Source organism: Lycium barbarum, chromosome 8, assembly GCF_019175385.1.
Source record: "Lycium barbarum isolate Lr01 chromosome 8, ASM1917538v2, whole genome shotgun sequence".
In the NCBI taxonomy this organism is placed as follows: domain Eukaryota; kingdom Viridiplantae; phylum Streptophyta; class Magnoliopsida; order Solanales; family Solanaceae; genus Lycium; species Lycium barbarum.
The window spans coordinates 16,858,894-16,871,421 of record NC_083344.1 but is presented as its reverse complement, the minus strand read 5'-3'; the positions used below and the strand labels follow the sequence as shown (position 1 = coordinate 16,871,421).

Here is a 12,528-nt window from a genome sequence, read left to right as displayed (position 1 = left end):
TGTGATTTCTATTACTCCCTCCGTCCCAATTTATGTGATATAATTTGATTAGACACGAAGTTTAAGAAAGAAATGAAGACTTTTGAAACTTGTGGTCCAAACAAGCCATAAATATTTTTGTTGCTATGAATTATTACATTAAGGGTAAAAGATGAAGTCTTAAGTTAAATTATTGTATCAATTTTTTTTTTAGATAAACTAAAAATAAAAGTTTATCACATAAATGGGGCAGTGGGGGTATTATTTTTATATTTTTTTAGTTTCTAGTGTAATTTTTGCTACATATTTTAGAATTTGATGAGAGTTTTTCTTGTTTATGGTTAAATCTTTTTTTCACAGTTCTCGAAAAATCTATCAAACTGAATTCGTTCAATATTTCTAGTCTCCGGAGACTAGAAATATTAACTTTTGACAAAATTAAAGGACCAAAACTACTCAGTATATAATTAAGGGATTATTTTGGACATGCCCTCAAACATAAGGGACTATTTTTGTTATTTTCTCGAGAAATATCCCCACTAAAACAATCTGTGAAACGGCATTTTAACCATAACAAGATGGGGCTCAGATTGCTGCACACTCTCTCTCTACACTTTTCCTCTTCTATTACAAGTAAGATTTTATACAATAGTTCTTATTTCAATGACATTATGTTTCTTGGCTCATGAGGTTTAATTTGTTTCTGGTTTACACCTGTAAAGTTAACACTGTTATCCATTATTTCCATTGGTTAGAATTCAGTAGCTTCACCAGCTATAGCATTTAGTTTTGTATTTTTTGTTGCCATTACATATTAAAATGAATACTCTTTCGTCTCAATTTATGTGATGATGTTGGATTGAGCATGAACTTAAAAAATAAAGAAAAACTTTTGAAACTTATAGCCTAAAATAAGCCCTGCGGCTATAAAGAAGCTCATTATCTGTAAAAATGAGTATTTTAGAGTTAAATTTGTTACTAAATGTAGAAAGATGTTATACTGTTTTAGACTGACTAAAAAAGAAAGAGTGTTACATAAACTCGGACAGAGGGAGTATTAGAATAAAACAGGTACATATGGAGCAAATTGGACATTGAAATTACCATATAGTCGACCCTAACTAGCTAATTCAGGATTGAGGCATAATAGTTGTTGTGGTTGTTTTACTACAGATGAAAATGTAGCGAAAACTAGTTTATGGGTTTGAAAGGTATTGGTTTGTTGGAACAATTGTGAAGTGATTGTAATGGATTTTGTCCATATCAAAGTCGATTTCATTTAATGTTTTGTATTGGGTGATACTGAAACTACAATTTACTTAAAATGGTGTAATATTGTTCGTTTTGAGCCAAACCCGCATGGTTTTCCTCGAAAAGCCTCACATTTTAAGAGGTCGTTTGACTCGCGGACTAAGTTATCCCTGGATTATTGGCCCGGGACTATAATCTTTGGACTAATTTAAACCCATTGGGGTGGTTGGATAAAATAACACCAAGTTTGATGGGATAAGGTTGGATATCCATAATTAAGTTTGTTCAAGATAAATTTATACCTTCAACCAAACAAAGTAGAAGTTTAATCCCAGACATAATCCTGGAATATCCCATCTTATCCCATGAACCAAACAACTCCGTAAGATTATCCAACACCTTATAAGTAACTTACTTTTGTTTTTCAGCTACTGATACAGGACTTTGTCACACACAGTTAACATGTAATTATATATAAGTTTGAGTATTAAGCAAGTTTCACATGGTTTTGATTTGCTTGTCCGTATCTGACTCTTCCCTTGCTTCCCTTGTTTTCCTTGTTTTTTTTTTGAGCCGAGGGTCTTTCGGAAACAGCCTCCCTACCTTCCAAGGTGGGGGTAAGGTCTGCGTCACTTTACCCTCCCCAGACCTCACGTTGTGGGATCCAACTGGGTATGTTGTTGTTGTTGTTTGTATTAAGCAAGTAAGATTCACATAGGGAAGAAATTTCTAGTTATGCTGGCAATAGGTGAAAAAGCGTTGGAGGGCATAGGATTCTATTGTGACAACCTGCAGGATTTACTGGTACTCAGTTATAGGTATGCAGGAAGAAACTAAAATTTATCAGAGACAGAGTTCATTAACAGTGATTTATGATGCTGCTGTTGTTATCTTGATGCAGTTTTGATCCAATTTCTATGCTTGTTTTAGAACACAAGTCTAAAAAGTCTTCTTTTTTCTATTAAACTTTGTGCCTAGTCAAACAACTTCACATAAATTGGGATGGGAGAGTACCAACTAAGAGGCACATAATAATGAATTTGCTGTGTTTTGTAAATTAGTAGGTAAGACGATTGTTAGCAAAATGATGGTTTCAAAATATTTCTCTTTTCATCAATATCCCATGATTTGAACATGTTATTATGATTATTTAATTGTCTTAGCGCTGAACTTTTAAAAAATTGCTGCTTATTTGTTATCTTGACTCTTTGGATAGGCATAAACCCTGTGTGATACAAAGCATCTTAACCAAGTGCTGTGTAGTAACCAAAGCCTAACTAGTGAAGAATTAGTCCATTTGAATTTATGTTGAAGACACACATAAACAGATTGAAATTATTGTAGCTGAATCAAATGCAGAACATGCTTCCCAATTTGAGTACTTTAACTACGTGCTTTGTTGCCTTAAGTGACTTATCGTTAGGTGTGTAGTTTCGGTTTTCCTATCCACTGACCTATCTATTAATAGAATTTTATATTGATGCATGAAAAAGTAGCTAAATTAATATTTTCCTATAGCTTAACTTGCCTTTGATCCTTGAAGCAACTGGGACGTTGAAAGCTAGAGATTGCAATGCCTTGTGTACAAGCATTTCTCCTCGTGGTTCTACCAAGTTAAAAGCACCTGCTAGCAGAGTGCTCAAGGTATCTTCCGCGCTTGCAGAAACAGCAGCGTCTATTGCAGTTGCGGCTACAGTTGTGGGGGCTGCGGCAACTATTCTTGTAAGGAGAACTAAAGCTTCTGAAGTAACTGAGGTGCGTTGAAAGCTGAAAAGAGTGAGTTCTTTCAATAGAAATATTTTCTTATATACTAGAGCAGCTTAAACAATATTGTTAGCTTAAGGCTGAAATTACACTTGAAGGGTATTTTCTGATACTGATCTTGGAGTACAATCAAAATCTCCTTGCCTTCTGAATGATCCCAGAATGAATACCTTTTCATTTTTGACCTGTCAGCCGAAGTTAGATACGGGTTCTAGCCAAAATGTACAAAACATATACAATGATTATGTATATAATATGTATATTTATGCTTAATATACAAAATATATACATTTGTCAGCTATTATTTTTTAGGGCAGCCCAAAAAGGTAATTATCCCTGATTTTTATACCTAAAAGTTATGAGAAGGATTGGCCTTTTCTACCATTGTTTGCTGACATTTTTATCTTTCAAGAAAAAGAGGAAACATATTTGTCGGTAAAGGGGTTCAAGGAAAAAAAGTATTCAGCAGCAGAAATCTTGAGAGTTGAATTTTCAGTCAAATATTGCATCAATTTGTATTTAGATATCTATCCTGCTAAAAGTTTCCGTTGCAATGAAAAAGGAAACAAAATTTGTTTCTTGCCATTAAGTGAGGTTAACCGTTAAGTTACCAATCTGTAGCTGGTTATTTTCTGCTCCTCTCGGTTTGATTTTTGATGTATCTCATCCGTCTAAAACACTAAAATAAACCAAGTTTTGCCGGGCTTCTGGTCAGAAAAAAATCAGAATTAGTTTTGCATTAATGATGGAAACAGTTCTTTCAGGTTAAGGGAACAACTTTACCATTTCATTATCCATTTTCAGCTGGTTCTCTGTTTGAAGCAATGATTAAAGCTTTGTGCATACATTTTTCCAAACTAACCAGAAAAGTGGAAAAATATTATGCAGAGTTGTTAAGTTTAAGGGTGTGTTCGGTATGTAAGCAAAAGATATTATCCTAAAAGCATTTGTATATAATGTGGACAAGTACTATGGGAGGTGGGAGTGTGTGTGTGGGGTGGGGGGGGGGGGGGAGGTGGTGGTGGTGAAGATGATGTGTGTTGGAGGATGGGGAGGACACAATCAATGTGGAAAGCCACTTGTGGAACTTATTTTCCTAGAGAAAATGTTTTCTAAAACTTTTTACAAACCGAACATTGGGAAATTGAAAAACATTTTCCTCCATACCGAACACACCCTAAGTAGGGCGGGAAAAAAATGATTTGTTGCTCAAATGCGCTTGTGATTATGCTCTTAGACTACCCCTTTTGATTGTTGTTCTTACCAATAGACAGGCCCCGTCGATAATCTGTGAAGACTGTGGTGGCTCTGGAATTTGTGCCGAATGCAGAGGGGAAGGATTTGTGCTAAAAAAGATGTCCGATGAAAATGCTGAGCGATTAAGACTGATGGCAAAGAATGCAGCTACCAGATATACAGCAGGGTATGTTTCCAATTTCATTCAGCCCCACATACATATACACTGATCTCTAGCTACACGAACTCATATCATGCATTTGGCAGGCTTCCCAAAAAGTGGAGCTACTGCATGAAATGCAATGCTGCCCGATCCTGCAGTTCATGTGGGGGCAGTGGGAAGTTTAACTAATTGTTAAATTGCCCTATGATATCATATCAATTCAATTGTGTTGCAGTTTCTTCTTTATCAGAAAGATATTGTGGCAATACACTGGGAAGAAAATTGAAGAATATGTAGGCGGTAATTCTATGCATATCCTGATTATGAATAGTTTGTCGATAGTTCTTTTGGAACACAGTGTTCTTTGGTAGTGCCATAGCTTTATGTCCATTTTCAAAATTCAATTTGTTAGTGTCAATTTGTATGCTTTATAGAACTGTGGCAACCACGTCCTATGAGATACATGGAATAACATCATGATATTTTCATATTGTTGATGATAATACAATTATAATTGAAAAATAAAATGAACGAAAGAAAGAAAATATCTTCACATTGAGGCGTTGATATTTTGCTCTCTTTAAGGAGATTCAAGCTAACTGCCGCGAAATCTTCACCGACTGTTCCCTGCAGGATATTACAGCCCGGCAACATCGTATAACTCAAACAAACTTTGGGCAAGTTGTTGAGTCCAAAACTCCACCAAAAGACACACATTCCTTCAACAAATAAAACTCTCTTTTTCACCTCACTTTGTTCTTATACTCTACAATATTTTGCACTTGCCATAACAAGGTAAGAATGACTTATTTATACGCGTTGAAATTCTTCTATGGAATATATTGTAAGAAAGTTGTCACGACTAACTCGTGAGGGCACCCACACTAACCCTCGGTGGGCGAACCCTTCCCTTAAAACTATCTCATTTTAGTCAACATTCATTAATGCAGAAGTAAACAGATATTATACGAACAGTCTTAATATAATAAGTAAGATCAGTGCGGAAGTACTAATAAATAATAATGTCAAAACCTGGTCTGAAACTAATACAAGAGCCACTAATGTACAAATACAGTCTTGTAGAAAATACAAGTACCAAACTAGAAATACAGTCTCACGAATAAGAAAAGAAAGGCATATAATGGAAGAGTCTACGGACTGCAGATCTGGCAAGTAGCTCACCCAGGAAATCTCTGTCAAGAAGCTTCGGGATCACTTACTAGGTCAGGAACTAGAACCAGCGACGAACTCTGCACTTAAACAAAAGTGTCGCAAGAGTAGTATAAGTAGAAACACAGTTACTCGAAGATATCATAGGTTGACAATGATTAGTTCACACATATAAATAGACGTGAATTAACAAGCAGAGCAGATAAGCAGTCAAACATAGACACAAATCAATATTCAAGAAAGTCCCACAGTAATGATGTCACAACAGATCTCAATAACTCAAGTTATAATCCTAGGTGGAGACTTTAATCCAAAAGTCCGTCAAGTCATTAAGTAAGTCCTCACAACAAGCAACAGCTCAATAAATCAACATCCAAGAATCTATAAGTAAATGTGCCATGCGATGATGTGGAATGAAGTGTAATGATATGCAACGCAATTCAATGCCTCCCAGGCCTCCTCTTAGTAACGTACACACATGCTAAGGAAAATGTCTCATAGCCATAAACCATGGGGGGACCCACGAAGTCCATGTACCACTCGCGCTCCGGAATGTACCTCGGATCACAACCACTCTCTTCTGCTCCAGTAACAACCTCGGGTCATGGGCACTCTCTCTCGCTCCAGAAATGACCTCGGATCACGAGCACTCTCTCCCTTTTATGCCTTTCGGCAAGGACCTTGGAGATATCAAAAGACAAAGAGAACCATATCAAATACATGAAAGGCACAAATATGGCGACAAACCCACATAACAACTGACAATAACAACTTAGTCGGAATACAACTCCACGCCATGCCTGAAAGCCTATCATGCTTTTCTCGTCGATGACTACTATAAATATATGATTCGCTAACCAAAGTCTAGACATAAGTAAGCCGTAACATACCTCGAAGGCCAAACAGGTGCCACGAACTAGTTTGCTAAAGCCTTTCCCTTTTGAATAGCTTCCGAACTATCAAAGTCCAATGGAAGAAATCTCAAAAGCTCCAAAAATTTTCCCCACAACATTCTCTAGGTCTCAATTTTGTGAATCGAAAGAAATGACTTCAAATTGGGAAATTATATATTTCTGATTCCCAGCAATTTCGCACCTGCTGATCATTTTCCGCTAGTGCGGCCTCGTATATGCAAGACAAACTTCTTCAGATACAGCCTCACTTAACAGCTCACTCTAGTACTTGCAGACCAAGGCCCGCAGGTGCGGCTTCAAGTCCGCATTTTTCACCAAGTTCTACCCAAAATTCGAAACTCATCCGAGACCTCCCCGATATAAACCAAATATGGAACCCACTATAAAAATACGCTACGAACTCATCCGCGCCTTCAGAATTTCCAAACGAGGTCATCATGACCCGGTCAACCCCCAAACTCCCCAAACAAGGTTTCCAACCCAAAGAACAAAATGCCTCCGAGTGTTTTGCAAATCGAACCAAACACCCTACCAAGTTATAATCAACCCTCCGGACCTAAACCGATGAAAAACCCAAAAAGACTCATTTACTCATAAGTCAACTCTCTTCAACTTAAAAGCTTCTAATTTCCTCAAATTCCATCAATACTCACTTCACTACCTTGGGAACTGTACCACCATCACCGCGGGTTAAAATCACTCTAATGAAGCTAGGGTAAGGGTCAACGGGGTAAAAGGGTCAAAGGGCCTAAACGACCAAACAGATCGTTACATCAGATACTAATTAAACAACCGTTCGTTCTCAATCGGAAAAGCGAGACAGAGAAGGAAAGTACCTAAATTAGTAAAAAGATGAGGATATCTACTACGCATATCAGCCTCGGTCTCTCTTTTGTCCTCCTCAACTAGACAGTGCTTCCATAGCACTTTCACTGAAGCTATCTCTTTTGATCTCAACTTTTTCACTTGCCTATCCAATATCGCTATCGGCTCCTCTTCAAAGGACAAATTCTGATCAAACAATACCGAGTCCCACCCGATTATATAGGACCCATCTGAATGATACTTCTTCAACATAAAAACATGGGCCACCAGGTGAACACCGCTAAGCCTGGTGGCAAAGCCAACTTATAAGCCACCTCACCAACACGTTGAAAAATCTCAAGGGCTAATGAACCTCGGGCTTAACGTTCCCTTCTTCCCAAATCTCATCACACCATTCATGGGTGAAACCTTCAATAGAACCTGGTCACCAGCGATGAACTCCAAATTCCGACCTTCTTGTTTGCATACTCCTTTTTCCTACTCTGAGCCGCAAAAAGCTTTTCCTGAATCAACTTCACCTTATCCAAAGACTCTCTCAACAAGTCAGTACCCCACAGTCTTACCTCGAATGCATCAAAACAACTAATCGGAGATTGATATCTCCTACAATACAAGCCCTCAAACGGTGCCATATCGATACTCGAGTGATAACTATTGTTGTACGTGAACCCTGCCAAAGGTAATAACTGGTCCGAATGACCACCCAAGTCGATCACATAAGCCCGCAACATATCCTCTAGCAACTGAATAGTCCTCTCGAACTGACCATCTATCTGTGGGTGAAAAATGGTACTAAGATCCAACTGAGTCCCTAATTCCTTCTGCAAAGTCCTCAAGAAATGAGAAGTGAATTGAGTGCATCGGTCTGAAATGACAGAAATGGGCACCCCATGCAATCTGATAATCTCTCTAATGTAGATCCTCGCCAACCTCTTCGAGTTATAGGTAGTCTAAACTGGAATGAAGTGCTCGACCTTAGTCAACCTATCCACAATAGCCCAAATGGCATCAAACTTGACCAAAGTCTCCAGTAGACCAACCACAAAATCCATAGCTATCCTCTCCCATTTTCATTCAGGAATGGGCATCCTCTGAGTCACACCACCCACTCTCTGGTGCTCATACTTAACCTGTTGGCAATTCAAACACTGAGATACAAAATCCACTATGTCCCTCTTCATCCTACCCTACCTATAATGTTGTCTCAACTCGTGATACATCTTTGTAGCACCAGGATGAATGGAGTATCTAGAACTATGAGCCTCCTCCAAAATCAACTTAATGAAATCACCAACCCTAGGAATGCAAATACATCGCTTAATCCTCAAAACACCCTCATCATCAAGAATAGCCTTCTTAGCATCTCCGTTTAACACTTTATCCTGAATCTTACACAATTTTGCATCCTCAAACTGCTGAGCTTTAATCTGCTCCAATAGAGACGACCTCGCCTCAATAAAAGCTAGAACCTTGCTAGATTCTGAGATATCGAGCCTCACCATACTGTTAGCCAAAATTGAACCTCCATAGCTAAGGGATGCTTCTCAACAATCAAGCATGCCAAGCTACCCATACTCATTATCTTTCGGCTTAACGTATCAGCTACCACATTAGCCTTTTCTAGATGATAAAGAATGGTGATATCATAATCCTTAAGCAACTCCATCAACCTATGCTGCCTCGAATTTAGATCTCGCTGATTGAACACATGCTGAAGGCTATGATGATCTGTGAACACCTCACAATGGACTCCGTACAAGTAATGCCTCCAAATCTTCAAAGCAAAAACTACAACCACTAACTCTAAGTCATAAGTGGGTAGATCTTCTTGTGAACTTTCAACTGCCTCGAAGCATACACAATAACTTTCCCCTGTTGCATCAACACACAACCTAAGCCAATCCGACAAGTATCACAATAAACGGTAAAATCTTTACCCTCTACACGTAAAGCCAAAACCGGAGTTGAAATCAATAGAGCCTTGAGCTTTTGAAGGCTCTTCTCACACTCATTGGACCACTGAAAGGGCACATTCTTCTGAGTCAACCGAGTTAAATGAGAAGAAATAGCTGAGAACCCCTTCACTAACCGACGATAGTAACTAGCTAAGCCCACAAAACTCCGAATCTCAGTCACCGAAATAGGCCTAGCCCAATCTCTAACTTTCTCAATCTTCTAGGGATCAACCATCCATCATTGGACTCCACATGTCCCAAAAATTCGACGGAACTAAGCCAGAACCCACACTTAGAAAATTTGGAATACAACTTCTTCTCTTTCAACAACCTAAGAACTATCCTCAAATGCTTCTCATGGTCTTCCTTACTATGAGATTACACCAAAATGTCATAATGAAGACAATAACGAACGAATCCAAGTATCTCTTGAAGATTCCATTCATCAAATCCATTAAAGCTGTAGGGGAATTAGTAAGACCGAAAGACATCATCAAGAACTCATAGTGACCATAGCGGGTTTTGAAAGCCATCTTTAGAATATCCTCGGCTCTAATCTTCAACTGGTGGTAGCCTGATCTTAAGTCGATCTTAGAAATGACTAACGCACCCTAAAGCTGATCAAACAAATCATCGATGCGGGGTATCCAATACTTGTTCTGAATAGTAACCTTCTTCAATTGCCGATAATCGATACACATCTGCATAGAACCATCGTTTTTCTTCACAAACAACACGGGAGCACCCCAAGGGGAAATACTAGGTCTGATGAACCCCTTACTCAATAAGTCTTGCTGCTTCTTCTTCAACTCCCTCAACTCTGTCGGAGCCATACGGTAAGGTGGGATAGAAATAGGCCGAATGTTTGGCTCCAAGTCGATGTAAAAGTCAATATCATGATCAATCAGCATACAAGGCAAGTTTGTGGGAAAAACCTCCACAAACTCGCTAACTACAGGAACTGACTCTAGGGAAGGAGTATTCACACTCGTATCCTGAATATGCGCCAGATAAGCTAAACACCCCTTATCCACCAATTTCTTCGGAACGATATAATCTTCTTGGGAGCAGGGCTAGGAGTACCTTTCCACTCTAATCTCAGAATGCCGGGCATGACTAATGTGACTATCTTGGCATGACAACCCATAACTGTTTGATAGGGAGACAACAACTCATGCCCAAGATAACATCAAAATCTACCATACCAAGGATCACCAAGTCTACTCGCGTACCATAACCCATGAATGTAACCGTACAAGATTGGTAGACTCGACCTACTACCACAGAATCTTCGACAGTAGTAGAAACATGAATAGACACGTCAAGTAGGTCACAAATCATATCCAAACCCATTGAGAAATACGTGGACACATAACAACTGTCATGACCCTAATTACCGATCGTGCGGGCACCTACCTTATTATCACTAGTAAGCGAACCCCCCTTACCCGTTAACCCATTAATCATTAGCCAATTTCAACTTCTTTAATCATTTATTAACAGTTAATAGATAAGTGAATGAATGAATAAATAAAACAAGTCAAAATTTAATAGATAATATGCGGAAGTCTTAACTATTACACCCCAAAGATCTGAAAGTCATCGTACAAGGACTCTAACTAACAATGTCTAAAGAATGAAGTATATCTCGACTATAATAACAAACAATGTCTGGTATAAAAGTAGACATTTGAAAGGAGAGATCTTCAGGTGGCATTGCATGGATAGAAGCTCACCCTTAGATCTAATCGAGTAAACTAGCTTCAAGCTAGAGATGTAATCTGGATGAAATCTCTGGAACACAATTTGCACTCAAAGGGGTGCAGCAAAGTAGTATTAGTACAAACACTATGTACCGGTAAGCATCATAGGCCGACTAAGATTAGTATAAAATCAACAAGATAAACAGATAGACACTTAATACTCAAATCCAAGTCACAGAATATCCCATACGAAGTCACAGCTTAAGATGAAGCTTCTAAACCACAAGTCTGTCAAGTTTCAATAATCTCACCTGATAATCAGAAGTCCAAGTTCATTCCATAGGTGGAGTCACTAATCCACAATTTAACTCAGTCAATGGTCATATTTATATCACAATTAAGCATTCAACATCCATACCAAAATCAGAAACAAACGAGCATAGAATATTGCAGAATAAAATATAATGATGTGCAATGCAAAATATGATGATGTGCAATGCAATGTAATGCAATGCACTGGCCAAATACACATTGTACACACATGCTACTGATGTCATAGCTCAGTAGTTATGGCATGTCGGGGACCCATGGTGTCCATGTACCCTCGTTCCGGACCCACTCCTCGGACCCGAGCCATAAATCCTCCGCCCCGAAAAGAACCTCGGTCGCGGCCATATTAATATACCTCTCGTCTCCGGAATGAACCTCGGACCACGAGCCCATAATCTAGGTCACATATGTGCCTTTCCATAACACCGTCCTATCACTCCCAATGATCAATTCATCAAGTACCATGTATCAAATAGTATTACAAGTGCAACAAGAAAATTATATTAACTTCTTCACTAATTTCACATCACAATGTATGTCTCAATGTATTCCAGTTCATCAGTATGTATGGACTATGAACAATTAGCAATATCAATGTCAACCCAAGGCATCATGCCACAAGTCTTCCAAACCATTTCCATCATGCATGAGGGTATGAATGCATAAATGAGTGTAAACGTGGTATGAAAATAGCCTCTCACATTCTAAGGAAGTGTTTTTGGGTTTATGAAGGGAAAACTTGAAAAAACAACAACTTAAAAACGGATTCTGCCCAGTGCACCCGCTGTACCGCTACAGCGGGTGCCCCTTTTTCTGATTTGTTCAAAACTTCATTTTAGCCCCTGAAACTCATCCGGAACCTCCCGAACACAAACTATATATGCGTTTTGATTGTACACCACGCTACGGACGCAACCATGACCTTGGAATTCCCAAAAGAGATTATTTTAATTCGGTGTTGAGCAAGTCAACCCCAACACTATGAAATTATGCCTTCACTCGAGACTCAAAACATCCCTGAACACTTTGGGACCCAAACTAATGGCTTCACTAAGTCATAGGTCATACTAACGGGACTCGGGGAAAGGGTCAACAAGGTTAATTAGGTCAAAAAACTATAACGACTAAACGAGTCATTACATCAGATACCAATTTACCCATCGTTCGTCCTCGAACGAAGAAGGGGAGTACGAAGGTTGACAATAACCCAGGGACATGCATTATAACCACATGGAAGC

At 38.8% G+C, this 12,528-nt stretch overlaps 1 protein-coding gene across 2 annotated transcripts in view; it reads left to right on the top strand.

The window, feature by feature from the left end:
* The first annotated feature begins 536 nt into the window (after positions 1-536).
* The window catches only part of LOC132605991 (uncharacterized), a 37,359-nt gene continuing 25,367 nt past the window's right edge, over positions 537-12,528 (top strand). The window contains exons 1-4 of one of the 2 annotated variants that reach the window (XM_060319289.1): positions 537-612; positions 2,774-2,985; positions 4,269-4,417; positions 4,498-4,884. In XM_060319289.1, the coding sequence (XP_060175272.1) occupies positions 558-612; positions 2,774-2,985; positions 4,269-4,417; positions 4,498-4,582 (501 nt within the window). In that variant the 5' untranslated portion in view covers positions 537-557 and the 3' untranslated portion in view covers positions 4,583-4,884. Of the gene's footprint in view, positions 613-2,773; positions 2,986-4,268; positions 4,418-4,497; positions 4,885-12,528 lie in introns of those variants that run through there. The other variant, XM_060319290.1, reaches the window with a different exon arrangement.